This window comes from Artemia franciscana, chromosome 19 (assembly GCF_032884065.1).
Source record: "Artemia franciscana chromosome 19, ASM3288406v1, whole genome shotgun sequence".
Lineage (NCBI taxonomy): Eukaryota > Metazoa > Arthropoda > Branchiopoda > Anostraca > Artemiidae > Artemia > Artemia franciscana.
Genome location: NC_088881.1, coordinates 34,062,633 through 34,083,158, shown reverse-complemented (window position 1 = coordinate 34,083,158; position 20,526 = coordinate 34,062,633). Strand labels below are relative to the sequence as shown.

At 37.0% G+C, this 20,526-nt stretch overlaps 1 protein-coding gene across 1 annotated transcript in view; it reads left to right on the top strand.

The window, feature by feature from the left end:
• Nucleotides 1-20,526, top strand: part of LOC136039595 (uncharacterized) — a 210,282-nt gene that overhangs the window by 36,071 nt on the left and 153,685 nt on the right. Inside the window, exons 4-5 of the mRNA XM_065723457.1 lie at nucleotides 15,176-15,321; nucleotides 19,799-19,930. Coding sequence (XP_065579529.1) covers nucleotides 15,176-15,321; nucleotides 19,799-19,930 — 278 coding nt within the window. The remainder of the gene's footprint in view (nucleotides 1-15,175; nucleotides 15,322-19,798; nucleotides 19,931-20,526) is intronic.

Here is a 20,526-nt window from a genome sequence, read left to right as displayed (position 1 = left end):
AAATATATGAAGTTCATTAAGTTAAAAGCTACTTATCAAAAACTACTAGCCTGAGAAAATTGCCTGGTTTTTGAAAAGGGGGGAAGTACCCCCAAAAGATCAAGTGATCTTAACGAAAATCATACCATCAGGTTCAGCTTATCAGAGACCTCACTATAAAGGTTTCAAGCTTCTATTTAAAAAAATTGGAATTTTGTATTTTTTGGCAGAAGAAAGATCCCATATGCGTGTTAATTTGTTTAATTTTTTTCTCAGGGGTGATCGTATCGACCCAATGGTCATAGAATATCGAGAGAGAGCTTATTTAAACAAAAATTAATACTTGTATTATCCTTTTTAAGTGATCAAAAATACTGAAGGGCACATAGCCTGCCTCCAACGTTCATTTTCCCCCAAAGACATCCTATAAAAATATAAGATACACTGTTTATTTCATCATAGTTGAAACGTCCAATAAATATGCTTTTGGTGATGATATGACCGTCCATAGTCCCTGGGAAAAGGGCCGTAAGTTTCGCAATTTGCCCGCATTGTTCACATATAGTATTCATTATTGGGAAATATACGGAAATTTTTTGGGGTAATTTTTCTGCGGGGAGGGGGATGGGTCCATGGGGAGAATTTTCTGGTGAAATTTTCCAAGTGAAATCTTACATAGGGGAGGGGGATTTCCTGGCATAATTTCAAAAACATTCAGAAAGTAAGGAATAACTTTAAAACTTAAAACGAACAGAAATTATTTTGTATATGAGGGGGGCTTCCCTTTCCTCAACCATCGCTCTTTACGCTAAAGTTTGACTTTTGTCCTAATTCTTTGGGAAATACTGTTCGAACACAAAGGTGCGTGAATTTCAATTTTTGTATTGTGTATTTGAAATGGGTGTATTGAATTTGAAGAACCTTCGAAGGGCTTTAAGTCATTAGCGTAAAGATTGCATAATCATACTTCGAACCAAGAAAAATCATGCTTCCTAATTATCTACAAAAATAATGTAAATAATTATCGTAACACGTAATTATCAGCAGGACCTCCTCTAGAAAATTAAGAAAAAATCAAAAGAATCATACTTCATACCAAGATTGCATACTAACGGTTTTTTTGCTTCAAACATTTCATTTTGAGACGACATCTACCTCTCATTTAAACAACTAACAGCAATAATAGGGCCTTTTTCCTAATGTTTTTTTTTAAAGATAACCAACAGCATTCCTTATAAACAGATGTTTGATATTCATTAAAGCTTTAGTTCTCAACATGCGGCATGCCTGCCCCTTTGGGGGTACGTAAAAATTCTTATGGGGAAAGCGGCCGGCCAATAATAAAAATAAAACCACCCCTTAACTCTAGGACTGCCAATTTTATTTATATTTCAGCTATAGTTTACTTAGTACCAGTAACAGAGAAGGGGTACCTAAAATGTTTGTGGGTAAAAAGGGGTACTGTGCCTAAATAAGTTTTAGAACCAATGCCTTAAACGATTAACTTAAAAGATGAAATTTAAAGAAAGCGTCTCTTCCAGACCAAAGATTTTAAGATCGAAGTCTAAATTTTATTAATATTTTTTTTTTTAGTTAGATTATTAGAAAATTTCCAAAACGACAGAATAATCTTTGCATAGTTTTGTATTTCGTAATTAGTATCGTTTGCATATCGTTTTGCCTTTTTGGTACTTATATGATATAGCCCCTACCGCTCAAGTTGTTTATTCAGTAACGCATTATACAGGGTGACCCAAAAAGATCCGTACCCATATTTTATTTGATAAAAAATCCATTTTTTTACAAATATCCTTTCTGTTGCAGGACATGAAAGGTGAACCTTTGGATGATCGTTTGCAGCTATAGTTACCCCAAAAAGTCTTGAACCAATCAGCAAGAGATGTTCTCCCTGAAGATCTATTTCGCGACAAAATCATACCAGAGTGTACAAATTCAGTTTCGAAAACTTCCATTGTCGCAACTTTCCACCAAAATCACGATTGTTACTTGGGTTACGAAATTCAGTGAGCATGGGACGGTAGTGGACTTATTTCTAAAGCCACAGGGGGAACTTATTCAGGCAGGAAAGAGAGTGCAAGGAAAGAAGAAAACATTGCCATAGTGAGGGACTACACTGTCCAATGAAACGTGAGAACACGCCACAGTGACTCCCTTGTCATTCCGAGTTCTTGGCTGTGTCTACGTACTGATTTTCTAGGGCAGCGTCCTACTGAGTCCCTTACTGCAGCAATTTTTTCTTCTGTCCGTGCATTCCTTGCATGTCCTCTCACTCCTTTGTCATTCCGAGTTCTTGGCTGTGTCTACGTACTGATTTTCTAGGGCAGCGTCCTACTGAGTCCCTTACTGCAGCAATTTTTTCTTCTGTCCGTGCATTCCTTGCATGTCCTCTCACTCCTTTGTCATTCCGAGTTCTTGGCTGTGTCTACGTACTGATTTTCTAGGGAAGCGTCCTACTGAGTCCCTTACTGCAGCAATTTTTTCTTCTGTCCGTGCATTCCTTGCATGTCCTCTCACTCCTTTGTCATTCCGAGTTCTTGGCTGCGTCTATGCACTGATTTCCTAGGGTTGCATCCTACTGAGTCCCTCACTGCAGCAATATTTTCCTGTTTTTCCAGCCTGAATAAGTTCCCCCTGTGGCTTTAGAACATAAGTCCACAACTATTTTGGAAACATTCGTCCAAAATAGGTCGCAAAATAAGTTGCGACAATTGAAAAGTTTTCGAAACTGAATTTGTACACTCTGGTATGATTTTGTCACAAAATAGGTCTCCAGGGAGAACACCTTCTGCTGATTGGTCCAAGACATGTCTGGGGCAACTATAGCTGCAAACGATCATTCAAAGGTTCACCTTTTATGTCCTGAAACAGAAAGGATATTTGTTAAAAAATGGATTTTTTATCGAATAAAATATGGGTACGAACCTTTTTGGGTCACCCTGTAGAATCGTTTTTTTTTCGTTAGCTTCTTTTAGCTTAGTGTGAGACAAGACAGAGAGAAGTGACATAGGGGTGTGCGTGTAGCTGAACCACCGTGAAACTGAACCCGTGTAACTGAACAACCGTGTAACTGAACCACCGTGCAACAGAATCCCTGTATAATCGAACCCCATGCAACTGAACCCCCGTGTAACTGAACCACCGGGCAACTCAACCCGATTTGACTATACCTTCGTGCAACTAAACCCTCCGTTTAGCTCAACTTCATTTAATTGAACCCTCTTGTAACTAAACCCCGTGTAACTAAACTCCGTTCAACTGAACCCCTTGCAATTGAACCACCGTGTAATTGAATCACCCAAAAACTGAACCATCGTGCAACTGAACGACTGAACTCACTTTCCCAGTATTCTAAAACTGTGAGGCAATATCATTGGGTAAAACTCAAGTTAGAGTTTTTACATGTTCACCTTGTTGGAATTGTTTGTTTTTTAAAGTCAAGATATAAACACCTGTCAAGGTCGTTCATAAAAATACCCAATGGTTAAATAACCATGTCCCTGGGGCTAACAACCCCACCAGCAGCTGCTGGGGCAAGGGGCAAGCAGCTCCTGGGGCTTTGTTTATTTTTGCAAAAAAAAAACATAGACCCGATGTCAAAAACCGTTACAGATGATTTATCTCTCTTGTTTCAGATAAATCAGACCTTTCTAGACGTTAAGTAATAAACAAATGTGTCCAAAATATTTCACCTTTGTGAATTTAGATGACAGATGTTGATCAGATGTCTTTGAGGATATTGCAGCTAAAAAGGACATGGGAGGGGGGTTCGCTGCACTCCAGCATTTTTTTTCAATATTGCTTCAACATGTCCTGAAAATTTAAACTTCATACCCTCTGGTTTATGTCCTCAGCTGTTCTCGACACATTGCAGATACAGCGTCTTGTAAAACTAGACGCCAATAGTACTTCTTGATTTAGTTGAAGATGCTCCTTAACATTTTCCGAACGATGTGACGGCTGATAACATCAGCCATTGTAAATATTGCTGGTATTTCCTTTTCACAACCAATAAAGGAAAAAATGTTTTTTGATTGTGTTTGGCATTCTTCTTGACATTTCCCTAAGGTTTGATCTTAATGCTCCATGCTTTTCTTTATTTATAGGATCAAACATGCCCTCTTTTCTTGATAAAAAACCTTATATGTTAACAATAGGCAACTTGTATAACTTACAGCCCTTCATCCAGGGGCTGAGGTTTGTGAACCCATAGCTGTTTAAACCTTTGAACTGTCTTAAATAAAATGGTCGTCTCAAAATTTAGATCGGATGTATTTAAAGAAAAAGAGGGTGGGGTGGAAGTTCTCCGATAAATTTTAACTCGGAAAAAGTGCGCTGGAACTTTTGGTTTCCAATCGAATCAATTTCCCCCCTCATAGTTCATACAAAAATGGTATCCATAAAAACCTTATGTGTTAGCAATGGGCAACTAGCTTAACTTACAGCCCTTGCCCCAGGATCTGCTGGTGGGGTTGTTAGTCCCAAAGACATGGTTATTTGACCTTTAGACAATTTTGAATAAAATCTTCTTTTTTTTAAATTTTGATCGGATGCATTTGGGGTAAAAATGGCTGTTAAAAGGGAGAGGCTGATTGTCCTCTGATTACCTTTACTTCTTTAACATTGAATTTGAACTTTCAATTTCCAATCGAATGAGCCTCCTTCAAAGTACGGCCATCCCTTCTATAAAAGACCTTAAATTTAACAATATGTATCAAAAAAATTTTTGGAATGACTTTGCGTATCAAGATGAACTTTCTGGGGCATTGTGAGGAGACAATTTTGAATAAAATCGTCCTTTTTTTAAATTTTGATCGGATACATTTGGGGTAAAAATGGCTGTTAAAAGGGAGAGGCTGATTGTCCTCTGATTACCTTTGCTTCTTTAACATTGAATTTGAACTTTCAATTTCCAATCGAATGAGCCTCCTTCAAAGTACGGCCATCCCTTCTATAAAAGACCTTAAATTTAACAATATGTATCAAAAAAATTTTGGAATGACTTTGCGTATCAAGATGAAATTTCTGGGGCATTGTGAGGAGACAATTTTGAATAAAATCTTCTTTTTTTTAAATTTTGATCGGATGCATTTGGGGTAAAAATGGCTGTTAAAAGGGAGAGGCTGATTGTCCTCTGATTACCTTTACTTCTTTAACATTGAATTTGAACTTTGAATTTCCAATCGAATGAGCCTCCTTCAAAGTACGGCCATCCCTTCTATAAAAGACCTTAAATTTAACAATATGTATCAAAAAAATTTTGGAATGACTTTGCGTATCAAGATGAAATTTCTGGGGCATTGTGAGGAGACAATTTTGAATAAAATCTTCTTTTTTTTAAATTTTGATCGGATGCATTTGGGGTAAAAATGGCTGTTAAAAGGGAGAGGCTGATTGTCCTCTGGTTACCTTTGCTTCTTTAACATTGAATTTGAACTTTGAATTTCCAATCGAATGAGCCTCCTTCAAAGTACGGCCATCCCTTCTATAAAAGACCTTAAATTTAACAATATGTATCAAAAAAATTTTGGAATGACTTTGCGTATCAAGATGAAATTTCTGGGGCATTGTGAGGAGACAATTTTGAATAAAATCGTCTTTTTTTTAAATTTTGATCGGATGCATTTGGGGTAAAAATGGCTGTTAAAAGGGAGAGGCTGATTGTCCTCTGGTTACCTTTGCTTCTTTAACATTGAATTTGAACTTTGAATTTCCAATCGAATGAGCCTCCTTCAAAGTACGGCCATCCCTTCTATAAAAGACCTTAAATTTAACAATATGTATCAAAAAATTTTTGGAATGACTTTGCGTATCAAGATGAACTTTCTGGGGCATTGTGAGGGAGATATTCAACTGACCAAAAGACAACATGTACCTGCTACTACTGCTATTGATACTGCTGCTACTACTGTTACTACTACTACTAATTCATCACTCTCATTATTACTACTACTCCAACTACGACCTCTAACACTATTAAAATAGTACTATTAAGGCTACATATATCAAGTTGAAAATTTGACAGAATTGGGAACTTGAGGGGGAATTTGAACGAAATCAAAAACAACTATGTGCATGTAGATTGTCAAAATAGCTTATCTCTAAAAAGAATTTTGGTATTAAGTCGAAACTTTCAGAGAATGCTTAAAGGGAAAGTCAATTCATCAAAAGGAAATGTGTGCACGCTCAGGCCTGGATTTACCACTAGGTCCCTAGGCCCGGACCTAGGGGTGCATAATGCCAGAGTACGCTATAAATTATCACTGAGTAATTTTTTCTCCTGACAATAACTGGACTGATGTGCCTTATCGTCGCCAGGTGCCACTCTGCCGTCACGCTCAGAAAAGTGACTTTAAAACAACATAGGAATTCCATGGTCGCTTATAAACTGGCAGATGTCTCCCAAGAGTGTCAGCTCAGAGTTCGATATTACCTCGCTCTTTCATCACTTTTCGCACATCAGTTGTGTTCTGTTAATCGCTTCCATTATTTCCAAACTTTTGGGAATAACCCTGAAAATCTTGCAAAACGGAGTGGCAAAAAACTCTTGGTTCTAGAATCGTTAAAGCTTTAAATCTGGCCCTGTGCATGCTACTGCTAATACTATTACTATTTTATTTACATTTACTACTACTGCTACTGCAACTACTACCACTACTACTGTTACTACTAGTTCGACTAAAAATTCTGTTGCAACCACTTTTAAGCTAAAATTATTAAGATAAAAATTAAGGAACTATATGAATATATAGGTTATCAAAAGGATATATCGGCAATGGGATAGCAACAGCTAATTCTATTAAGTTGAAACTTTCAGAACTTCATGAGAATCTTCAGCTGATCAAAAGGCCATATGTTAATACTACTGCTGCTACTAGTATTAATGCTATTACTGTTAATACTACTACTAGTACTATTACTGGGACAACCATTCTAATTGCACCTAATGGTATAAAGGTGGAACTTTCTGGGAGTATTGAGTGCGGAAGGTGAACTGAATCACATCACGCCATCTATATACAAGTTTTCAAAAGGATGCATCAGCAATATCTTAGGAACAGTTTGGTGTGTTAAAGAGAATATTGAAGAAAATAAAAGGTGCTATGTGCATACTACTTCTAATTCTACTACTGCTACTACACAAGCTAAGGGTATTCAGGTAATGCTGTCAAGGTGTATTTTGGCAGATATTGAACTGAATCAAGTTGACTATGATTATGCACATTCTCAAAAGGGTTACACAGCAGTATCTCAGGAATAGCTTTCATTAATAAGTTAGATCTTTCAGGATAAGTTGCGGGGGACTTCGAACTAGCCAGAAGGCACTATGTATATGCCACTAATACTACTACTATGATTACTGTAATTAATGACGCGAAGAGTATTAAAGTGAAACTTCTAAGGGAAGTTTAGAGGATGTTTTAATTTAAAAAAATACTATATTTATGCAGGTTTTCGAAAGTATTTATGCAGGTACTCGGAGACAATTAGCTTAGGCTCAAGGGAAAAATGACAGTGTAGTTATGTTTTAATTAAAAATTTATAATATAGAATTGGTATTTTGGTTAGGTTTCATTTTGCCTGCACAACCGTTAACCCCCAATTGTAAAAAAAAGTAAGTAAATAAGACGGAACTAGACCCTTAAGGTCCCAACGGGGGGTGCTGATCTTCGTTTCATGGCCCTTCAGCCAGGAAATGCAATGGGGGGTTGGGGGCCAAACATCCTGTGCTTTTGCACACCATTCCTGCTTACCTTCCCCAGATTTCTCCAGGTACCCACTTAGAGCTGAGTCGAATATGGCTGAGCTTTCAGAGTCACGCCACTGACCCCCGTCCCAAACTAAATAACTGGTCACAACTGAGATTGAAATCGTGCCTCTTGGGTACAGCATTCCTACGCCAGCGCGCCAATCACTCAGCCAGGACGGCACTAATATCAGCCAGGACGGCAGCAATAATAAAGGAGGAACACAATATTTTCAGTTATGTGTTTATTGTACGAATCACGCAAAGACTTAATGACACAAACTACTTTCCGTTTACTAATATGAATTTAGTCATATTATTCACTAATATGAAACTTTTCAGAAACTTTTTACATTAAACATTCACTTATATGAAACTAATAATGAATTTACGAAACTTGCGAATGGGCTATTTGTTGAAGATATTTGAGCTTCTCAGGTTCACTAGAATATCCCTGAACTTTCATAGACGACCTTTCAGGAATAGCTTTGTATTTGCCTTTAATACCTTCTATGCCGTTTTGTACTTGAATGGCCATTAATCTTTGAATTCTGGTTGTCACTTTTTATTCCTTCAAGTAATTTCCAAACATCTGGGTGATAACAAGAGAACATGGCATTTAAAGCATGATGAAAGCCATCTGTAGCATGATCTGTAGCAGAATCTAGGTCTTGTCCTACTGCCATGCCATGAACATGGCATTTAAAGCATGATGAAAGCCATCTGTAGCATTGCTTGTTTTTGGTTCACAAACTAGTGCATCGTTTGTATGATTCCAAAGCTGAGGTGAGAATCTAGGTCTTGTCCTACTGCCATGCCATGAACATGGCATTTAAAGCATGATGAAAGCCATCTGTAGCGTTGCTTGTTTTTGGTTCACAAACTAGTGCATCGTTTGTATGATTCCATAGCTCAGGTGAGAATCTAGATCTTGTCCTACCGCCATGTATCTGGGCTCTCCTTATATATGTTTCGTCAATATTAGACAGTAGCCCTGTGCAGTCATGATGATTCGGAAACTGCCCACATAATAACTCAAATATGTTTGCTATGTCATCACTTGGAACGAATGCTATAGCATAGAAACTTTTCACAATCGTATTAAAATGAACATCAGTTTCGTATTCATTTTTTCAACGTATAGCACAAAATTGTCTTTGCACACTCTGGCTAAAACGGAAAAAGTATCCAGATATATGAGCATCTGGAAAGTCTTGCTCAAATACATAATTGCTGCTGCCTCAAAGTCCAGCAATGTTTTACTCGGATTGGTAAGAGGAGCTACTTGCTTAAAATATTTAACCATCCTTTTGTAGGTTTCTTCTGTCTTATTAGTTAGAGGAAAATCTAGACAATGGGAGCAAGTATGTCCTACTCTTACATGTATAGTGTAAAGTTGAAAGAATACACGTGGTACGCATTTAAAGGTTCCGTCGCAGAGTATTAATTCCAATCTTTCAAGAAATTTTGCCACATTTTTGTTTTCCGTAACTAAAATTCTTTTTTCATCATTTTCTCCTGCGTCAATGAGAAATAAATCCTTATATAGACACGTAGACATGAGCAGTTACTTTGGAATAGACCATAAAACATCTTTTTGTCATCTTATGGTAACCTGCCAGTCTTGGCAGAAAGAAATTAAAATAAATATAGAGACACTTGCCAACTCTGACAGAAATTGACTATATCTGGCGTAAAATGGCAAGAAATGCCCCTTCCGTAGTAGTTCTCTTTTATTCGACTACTGATTTATAACTATCAACCGTGGGAAAAAAGCGAGAAGCATCAGTGCCACAGATTCAAAAAAATGAATTCCTCTGATGGGTTAGGCATAGAAAAAGCGTTCTCTTTGCTCAAATGAAACTTTTGGGGCATCACGAGGGAGATATTCGACTGAACAAAGGACAACACGTACCTGGTACTACTCCTATTAATACTGCTGCTACTACTGTTACTACTACGACTAATTCAACAATATTATTACTACTACTGCTCCTACTACGACCTGTGGTAAAACAGGTTCTGACTATAACTGTATTTTGAAGATGAGGAGAAAAAAGCTAACGTTAAGATTCGAACGTTTTATTGAGGGCATAAAACATCAGTACCACAGATACAAAAAATTGAATTCCTCTGGTGTTTGGGGAATGCGAGAATACGCGTGGTACGCATTTAAAGGTTCCGTCAGAAAGTATTAATTGTGGTCTTTCAAGAAGTTTTGCCATATTGTTGTTTCCCAGAACCAAAATTCTTTTGTCATCATTTTCTCCTGCGTCAATGAAAAATAAATATTTATATTAATAGAAAAATATTAATAGAAAGATATATTACATATAATGTATAAATATATACAGGGTGACCCAAAAAGATCCGTACCCATATTTTATTCGATAAAATTTCCATTTTTAAACAAATATCCTTTCTGTTGCAGGACATGAAAGGTGAACCCTTGGATGATCGTTTGCAGCTATAGTTGTCCCAAAAATCTCTTGGACCAATCAGCAGAAGGTATTCTCCCTGGAGACCTATTTTGTGACAAAATCATGCCAGAGTGTACAAATTCAGTTTCAAAAACTTGTCCCATTGTTGCAACTTATTTTGCGACCTATTTTGGACGAATGCCTCCAAAATAGTTGTGGACTTATGTTCTAAAGCCGCTGGGGGAACTTATTCACGCTGGAAAAAGAGGAAAATAATGCTGCAGTGAGGGACTCAGTAGGATGCAATCCTAGGAAATCAGTGCATAGACGCAGCCAAGAACTCGTAATGACAAGGGAGTGCAAGGACATGCAAGGAATGCAAGGACAGAAGAAAAAATTGCTGCAGTAAGGGCCTCAGTAGGACGCTGCCCTAGAAAATCAGTGCGTAGACACAGCCAAGAACTCGAAATGACAAGGGAGTCACTGTGGCGTGTTCTCACGTTTATTTGGACAGTGTAGTCCCTCACTATGGCAATGTTTTCTTCTTTCCTTGCACTCTCTTTCCTGCCTGAAAAAGTTCCCCCTGTGGCTTAAAAAATAAGTCTACTACAGTCCCATGCTCACTGAACTTTGTAACTCAACTAACAATCGTGATTTTGGTGGAAAGTTGCGACAATGGAACAAGTTTTTGAAACTGAATTTGTACACTCTGGTATGATTTTTTCGCTAAATAGGTCTCCAGGGAGAATACCTTCCGCTGATTGGTCCAAGACATTTTTGGGACAACTATAGCTGCAAACGATCATCCAAAGGTTCACGTTTCATGTCCTGCGACAGAAAGGATATTTGTTAAAAAATGGATTTTTTATCGAATAAAATATGGGTACGGATCTTTTTGGGTCACCCTGTAATAAAATATATAAATATATAATAATAATATATAAATATATAAAAAATAAATAATATAATAATAATAGAAAAGCAGAGGAATAGAAAAAGTGCAAGACGATGGCTCTCTTTGCTCAAATGTTTTGTTCGGCCTCTCCCTGCGACTAGTTGATTCATTTAAGCTTTTTTTTTTTATTAATCTGGACATTACATCTTCATTTAAATTTCTCAAGTGTACACCTAGGACATTTCAAGTAGAAACACTTGTTGTTGCGGCTGAACCTTTAATTTCAGCTAGAACCTGATTCCTTTGTATGTTTAATGGGTCACCAGAGTGTAAGTGGTCACCGGGTTGCGTCACAATTTGTTCATTTCTTGTTGTTATAGTACAACAGCCGTCCTGGCCGAGTGGGTTGGTGCGCTGGATTCGGGATCCCTTGTCTGAGAGGACGCGGGTTCGAATCCCGGTGTACCCAATTCTTCAGTTTGGGACGGGGTTTAGTGGCGTGACTCTGTAAGCTTGGCCAGAGTCGACCCAGCTCTAAATGGGTACCTGGAGAAATCTGGGGAAGGTAAACAGGAAGGGTGTGCGAAAGCACGGGATGGCTGGCCCCCAACCCCCCATTGCACTTCCTGGCTGAAGGGCCAAGAAACGGAGATCAGCACCGCCGGTACGGACTGTAAAGTCTAATGCCGTATCCTTTTCATTTTTTTTTTTTTACATTTCTTGTTGTTATAGTAGCTGAATATTTATATGTAACATACTTGCGATATCTCCATAAGATGGGGCTATTCTTAAAGTTTCTATGGAAAATGTACTCATGTCCGTTCAAGGCTAGAATATTTCTTCAGCGTTGAGATTTAGTTATAGCAAATTCAGACATCAGAATGACAAAGACAGAACAAAATACTTTGCATAACTTCAAAAGTCAAACTGAAAGAGCTTTGGGAACTGGTTGTAACTTGTAAATTCGAGGGTTTTGGGAATGCACTGATGAGCAATACAAGTTAGAAACTGCAAACGAAGCAAGATAAAGATTCTGAGTTTTTAATCAGACTTAGTTCGAACTTATTTCTAAACCTTGGCTTGAGTTCAGTGAAACAGGACGTGAATTAAATGGGATTTGGGTTAAAGGAGGATTGCTTTAAATGGGGTTTTGTTTGAACCGGGGTTCACCGTGTAACTCTACAGCCCCATGTTTCTTGTTTTCCCCAAAACCCCCATGTTTTTTATCATCGTTTATTTTAATTTCTGTTTGTTTTGGGTTTCATTTATTTTTTTGGGTAGTATTTTCTGATGATTTTGGGTTTGGATTATTATAGGAATTTATTTATGCTAGTCTTTGGTTTAATATGGCTCTTTATTTTTCTTTGAAAAATCGCTTTTCGAAAGAATCTTTTTAATTAATTTAAAGAAAGCGCTACAAAAAGCAACCTTTTTGTTATCTAAATTTTCAAAGTTCTGATATTTTCAACACAGATTTTTATTACTTAACATTCAGGAAAGGTCTAATAAAGGGGAAAAAAATCGAACCAAAAGTTTCCAAAAGCAAAGAGAAAATAGCTTTTGTGTCAGCTCCACCAAAGCAGATAATTAACTTTTTTTAAACCAAACGATAACCAACTACAAGCATAGGAATATCACAAAATGAAATGAAAAAGAAAAATATCACAAAATAAAAACAACGAAATAAATAAAGTAGTAAACAAAGCCATTACAGTATGTAAACGGTGGGAACTGGCGTTTACCTTCCCTCCCGCAAAAACATTCCCTGTGGGAAATGTCCCATGGGAAATACCACCTCGCGGGAAATACCCCCCCCCCTTCCCAAAAAACCCTGCCCGTGGAAAATTTTCCTCTAAAAATACCCTTTGCGGTTGGTTAGTCTCCAATCACTTTCGGCTTATAAGAAAAGACTAAAAATGGATTATCAAAAAATTTTTACCTCCATCCTCCTCTCTCCCTTAGAGCTAATTCTGTATTTATCTGAAGGCTCAATGAGAGCTGGGATGTTTTGGCATCAAAATGCACCCTTTGAGGTATATCCATCTCTCCCTAGCTACCAAGCATTAAGATAACACCATATCAGAAGTTTCAGTTCCTTTGTAAGTTTTGTAATTTGTCTATATCTTGCATATAGTACTTGTCATTGGGAAACATAAGAACATTCTTTGCGGGGGGTTTTCTGAGGGGAGATGGGGTTTCTGGAGGATTTTCCATAAGAAGAAATTTCTTACGGAGGAGGGGGCAAGACTTACACATGAACTCCTCTTTTCCACTTTCCTTAGCACTTTTCAATTAAACTAAAAAGTAATACAACTCAAATAAGATTAGAAAATTTTGAAAACATTATTTTCCGCGAGGGGGTACTTTCCAGGTGAGGGTTCTCCGTGGGGGGGGCTTTCTGCGGGTGAGGGGCGTAGACGTTTAGACCCGTAGACAGGGACAGAGCGAAGGGAACCACATTAACAGACATAAAAAAGGAGAAATAAATCCGGTTTTAAGAGTTTGTGACGTCCGATTTTCTTTGTTTTTTTTTAAACAACAAAACAGAGTTTTTTTTTATTAATCATCATATTGTGGATAAAATGGTTTATAAAATTTATAATTAATAAATTATAATATAATGGTATATAAAATTTATAATTATAATTTATATAATAAATCATATAAGTGGAAATAATTTATGTCATAACTTTAAAAAGCAAACAATTCCAACAAGGTCCACCATGTAAAGATTCTTACTTGTGTTTTGCAAAATGTAAGTAAGGAGGTTGAGTTGCACGAGGGTTCAATTAAACGAGGGTTCGGTTGTACGGTGGTCCAGTTGCACAGTGGCCCAGTTACACGGTGTTTCAGTTGTACGGTGGTTCAATTGCACGATGGCTCAGTTTCATGGTGGTTTAGTTACACGGTGGTTCAGTTGCACGGGGGCTCAGTTACATGGGGGTTAAGTTAAATGGGGTTGAGTTGCACGGGGGTTTGAGTTACACTTGGGTTCAGTTAAAGGGAGTTCAGTTGCACAAAGTTTCAGTTACACGAGGGTTCAGTTAAACGGGGGCTCAGTTGCAAAGTGGCTCAGTTGTACGGTTGTTCATTTGCACGGTGGTTCGGTTGCACGGCGGTTCAGTTGCATGGCGGTTCAGTTGCACGGCGGCTCTGTTACAATGATTCGGTTACACGGTGGTTCAGTTAAACGGGGGCTCAGTTGAAAGGTGGCTCAGTTGTACGGTTGTTCAATTGCACGGTGGTTTGGTTGCACGGCGGTTCAGTTGCACGGCGGTTCAATTACAATGGTTCAGTTACACGGTGGTTCAGTTGCAATGGAACCGACAGAAGAGATGGAAATATATAATTTGGCTATATATTTGCACATTAGTGGGGTTGGGGTACAATATTTAGACAGTATGATAGTTAGGAAACGATTTTTACTTCATTATACGCATAATAATTATACCTAACACATTATGCATGCAGACCCGCAATACTTTGTCCCTACCCTCCTAATGTTCAAAATTATAGTTCAATTTTTTTGTAAAATATTATATTTTCATCATACTCATTAGGTATATTTCATTAGGATTTAGCGTCAGAGAAACATAGTAGGTAGGAGCTATATCATATAAGTACCATCTTTTATAATTAGTCAAGGACCCATGATAAAGTAAAATTGCTAGAAAATAGGTGCCAGGTTTCAACAAGCTGAGGAAGGTTTGTGTATAGAACCCGGAGCAGAAACAAGCGTTGGAACATGCACTGGGGAATTCGAATATTAAATGTGGGAAAGTTAAAAAGAGGTATCTGAAAAAAACAAGAAAAAACAATGATCGGGTGCAGTTTTATAAGCCATATATATATGTATAAATTGTATCTTATAGTGTACATCGTTTACCAATAGACCTACATAGGTCACATCCCCTGGGAGGGAGGGGGAGTTGATATGGGCGTCTCTTCAATGAAGGAGTTGGTGAAGTAGTAAAGGCTTTCTTAGATACATATTTAATCTCTACACCAGAATGGGGGGCGGGTCCATCTGACCAATATCAGGGTCCTTACACCAACATGCAGTTATGCTTATTTACATATTTGTGTACTAGTTTGTATTCTTGTTCTTTTTTGTAGCAATCACAAGTTGTTGATTATCTTTCAAAATGGTCACAGTCGTCTATGAGTCAAAGAATCGAGCAGTCATCGCAATCGCAAATTGTGGAAATAAAAAAGCCAGCTTTGGTGATGAAGGAACAAGTCTCTGCTACCAAGGAAATTAAGTAAGCACAAAATGAGTTATAATGCTCATACTATGATCGCCGGCTTTTAACAGTCAACTCAGCTCGATACCCAGCTACCCAGAGTCTCCCTACATACTCAGGTCGATACTCAGCTACCCAGAGCCTCCTCCATACTCAGCTCGGTAAAAAGCCACCCAAAACCCCCCTCCATACTCAGCTCGATCCCAAGCTACCCAGTGCCTCCTCCATACTCTGTTCGATACCCAGCTACCCAGAGCCCCCCTCCATACTCTACTTGATACTCAGCTACCCAGAACTCAGCTCGATACCAAGCTACCCAGAGCCCCCCTCTCCATACTCAGCTCCATACTTCAACTAAACAGTCATCGCACATTGGATTATTTTTTTTTTGAGAATACCATAAGAAGCATACATTAATGGCATTGAATTTAAGAGAACTAGAGAGATCATCCGTTAAAAATCTTGCGACTTAAATCCTTTCAATCATTTGCCTGGTTTAAGATTATATTCGGATAGTTCATCAGTGGCTTAGTTAAGGGGGAAAAGGAGACGGCTGTCTCCGGGCATAACTTCTGAGGGGGGCAAACTTAATTTTTTTGTTTACTTGTATCGTGGTAGTGATAGTGGGGGAGGGGGAAGCAAATATTAACATTGTCCCCAGGCCCCGAAAACAATGGATTTGTCTCTGCTATCCAAATCAGGTTTTAGAAGGCTAGGCTATTGGAACTTTCTCGAATGTTTAAGTAATGGATTAGACATCTCTTTCTCACATACATTTACATATAAAATGACCTATCTACAAGCTGTCGTCAAAAGAGCGAAACCAATGAAATTTAAGGCACACTTGTTACTACGCTACCATAGTAAACTGATATATCTGGTCCTCCGTGGTTGAATCTCATACGAGATGCAGCGTTGCCAACGCTTTGAAATAAACTACCGGTTTTCCGACTAAAATTGTACCGCAAAAAATTAATGTGTACCATTTAAACAGCAGGTTAAAAATTTGTCCTGAAAAGAAGAATATTTTTGATAAACTAAAACTTAAACAGCTATCCGAGTCAAAAATGAGCAAGTAGGACCAAAATTTAACGAAAAATTCGATTTTATCACAAAATTTCCTAATGTACCTTTGTATACCAGGACCTCTAAATTGTACAAAAATGGTACAGTTGTACCGCGTTGGCAACGCTGATATGATGTTGTCTCTCCAATTTGTTATATTGTATGTTATGTTAGAGAATTGTGTTAGAGCTACTCGGAGTAACTCTTCACCGTTCCTGCAACTGTAATTACCAAGGACAGTGAAAATGTTGGACATTTTAATGTTATATCATGCTTAATAAAATGATCATGCTCAAATGATATTACATACAATATTATATGTAGCATATTGTATTATTAATATTTGTATTATATTTAAAGTTTAGATTATGCTTTATGTCTTACAACACCCTTATAATGCTACATTCACACAGTGATCACGTCTGTTGTAAAAAAACAAAAACAAAAACGAATGACAAAAACGTGATTTTAGCGTCCAAACTTTACTGAAGAAGCGGTAAATTCAAATACTGAGAAATCGGTCGCGTCAGTTTGGAGGGGGCATTCTCCTATGTCTTTTGCCCCATCCCAGATTTCGAAAATGATTTAAAAATTTTTTCTACAAACTTCTTCTACAAAATAAGTTTTCCAAAGAAAATTTAAGAGCTCCATTAAACCAAAAACGAGCGTAAATAAACTCAAATAATGTAAAAAAAAGGAAAACAAATTAACGTGGATTGTCAGTTTAATATCCACATGTTTATCCGTTAAAGCCTTAATAATTTTTTATTTATTAAAGTTAAAAAAGAGAAAACATTTAAAATTTATTTTCTTTTCAGTGTTTTAGGTTTCATTTATTTGTTGATGGTGATTTGTGGTAGTTTTACGCTTGGTCGATTGTTCGATTTTCTATCTACTCTTTACTGGAGCTCTTTACTTTTTTTTGAAAATCTCATTCTGTGGATAATGTCTATAATTTAATCAAAAATAAAGCCTTGTCTTGATTAACATCATTGTGTTGCGGAGCAACACTACTGCTTTCGTAGTTTTTTTTTTTTTTTTTTTTTTTTCACCGTGATCAGCGACCTGTAGCTCCGAAGTGGTAAGAGTTAAAAATTTGAGATTTTTCAGAGGGAAGGGAAACGTGAAACAGAGTAAAAAAGTTCCAGAGAAGTTCCTAAAATTTCTAACAGTTTTCCATAAAAAAAATAAAACGGTTTTTTTCTTAGAAACTGTGCGTTCGATGTTTGGCGTCAAGTTAAGACGACCCTAGCTTCGGAAATAAACTTGTTAGAAATACAGTTATGCTGAACTCATGTAGAACTTTCATTTGTCTCTTCGAGAACCGGAGCACAAAATTCCGTAGCTCTTACAGATTTCCTGGAAATAATTCCGGAAAAGTCCATCTCGTTCCGATTTTTTTTGGAATTTTCTCAAATTTTCGATTTTGATGTTTCTTATATTTTTATCGAGTAGTGCTATGAAAAGTATGCAAGAAGAAGTGAAGTGTTCTATATACCAAGTTGCTTCGTTCTCTAAGAAATAATTTCCGAAGTTTCGACGTTCTAGAGGTAACTTCTGTTCTGGACCAGCTAGAATTTTTTTCCAACGCGGTTCGACAGGTCTCGATCTCCTAACAACTGGAGCTTACAATAGTTTCTCCGAAATAAAATTCCTTCTTTGGGTTTTCTATTTGGAAGTTTTGTCATGCCCTCGGGGCAATTTAAATTTTTTGGTGAATTTGGTTTGTTTTATATTTTCCTAGTTTAGACCATCAAAAGTTAAGCAGAAAACTATAAGACGTTATTTCCGTATCTCTTTCAGATTTCCCGGAAATAGCAACTGTGTCCCGTAGGGCACAGTTGCACGTGTTGCTCCGCAACTGTACCCTAAGGAACAGGGCACAGTTGCTGCAACACTTCCCGTTGCACAGGCAACGGAGGTCTAGTTTATCCTCAGCCGCAGAACCGGCTTTGATTGGACAGCCAATCATAGCCTTCAAAATTTGAGAAGGCTATCTAATCACAATGACTGTCTAATCATAGCCAGCTGTCCAAAAACGACCCACCTCCAAAAATGCTGCTAGGAAGGTGAATGATGTCAATCAAGACGGGGCTTAAGCTATAAAAAAATGTGTCTTGGTCCATTTTAAAGGGCTATAATGAAAGAAAGGTTGAGATGGCTAGGCTGAGTTTTGCAGATCAAGCATTACAGTTTGCTAAAGATGGTGCTTTTTGACCATCTGTCTGGACCGAAAAAAGCACATAGATTTATAAATACATAAATTTATAAAAGTTAAATTTATAATTATCAATTATAAAAATTATAATTTAATGTAAAATAAATATAAAACATAAATTTATAAAAGCAGTAGAAATAAATTGACTGATTATATTTTAAAATATTTTTATGACTATACAAAGCCACCATTTACTGAAAATACAAATCAACATGCAATGCCGTTTCCAGGGTAGGGGGTAGGGTTTTCAACCCCGAAATGTTTTTCCGACTCGTAAAAGCGCAGCAGAAATGCATTAAAACACATTTTGTGTTGCATTAAAACACAAAACACATGCATTGAAACACAAAAAAGCACGTCGTCTTCAAATACAATGGAGGAGGTCGAGAACCACGTCAAAGCTACCATGTCTCAGCTTTCGGAATATAATTTCACTGATATTTTATTCCGAACCTCTATTAATAGAAGACATCGTTTCACTGTATTTCATGGTGATAACTTTAAATTTAATGTGATGCCGTCTGAATTAGTCTTATCCATCTAAATAATCCTAACAGAAATTGGCAGGAATTTTAGGTGCCCCAAGTCTATCAAATATTTTTATGCAATAATTATTTTCTATTATTGTTTTTATAATTATATAGTTATTAAAAATTCGTATTGTAATTAATACAAGCCCGAGTCAGCGCGCTGCTTCAGATATAAGTAAGACAGTCTAATTAGGATACGCTTAGATTGTCATTAATACAGGGAAATATAACAGACGCGCGTTGGCCAACCTCTGTTCAACTTTCTGTGATCATTCTATCCTTTCTGCTTTTGGAATTTTCCCCTTTCTTAAGAAAAAAGAATCTAAATTTATTATTTTAGGTTTTGTAAATTTTTCTTGTTTCATACATCTTGGAAAAAAATGGGGCTCTTGTTAAAAAAAACTTCTAGTTCCTGATATTTCAGCAAAACTGGAAGAACTGTTGAAAAAGCCCTCAAATACAGCTTCGGTCCGTATTTCTCAACATCACCGCCTTATCAGTTTTTTTTAGTTCTGAGTTATTCTTCTTTTTTTCCCTCTGTTGTTTTTATTGTTTTTTTGTTGTTGTTTTTTTCTTCTGTATTCTGACCCATGTATTAGATTATTGTATGGTGTTGGTAAAAAATAAATAATAATAATAATAATATAATTAAAAGTTATATAACGTTTATTGTTTTTTACAGTGAAAACCTGAACTTTATTTTGAAAGTTATAAGTGATCTACCTGAAGTTTTATCAAAAGCATTTGTTCTTATGAGGCAGGACATTAACGAAGATTTAGAAGCAGTCAGAGAAGAAGGTGTCAAAGATCTCAGGTATTTCAGCTGCCTCTCTTATTTCTATCCTTTTACACTTTACTTTGTATCCTTTTATTGGTATCCTTCCATCTTTTGGACAAAATTGGATTTTTTTTCTTTTATACTTTTTTTCTTATCCTATTAATTTTCACTTGTCCCCCTTTTGTCTTTATCCTTTACGTTACTTTACTCTATCTACATCTTTTACTTCATCCTTTATCCTTTACTTTTCATCCATTTACCTTGTGTATTTTTTTTTATCCTTTAACTAAAGCAGAACTACCTTTCATGCACCGGTATCCGGGACCATTGCTTTTCCTGAGGCCAGTATAATTTCAATGATTTAAAGAATATGAAAATATTAGAGCTTGGAATGTTATGACGTTTAAAAATAACTGTTGCATTGACATTTTGACTGACGATTCGAACTGGACTTATTAGGAGTTTTAGAAACTCATATCCCAGGGGTAGGAAGCATGAAATTAGGTGATGTCGATGTAATTACTCAGGCAGGAAGGATGGGGTACATAGACAGAGAGTAGGGCTCATGATGAATAAGGAAGCTGCTAAGTCTTGTTTAGGATGGGAAAATATTAATAATAGATTACTAATCG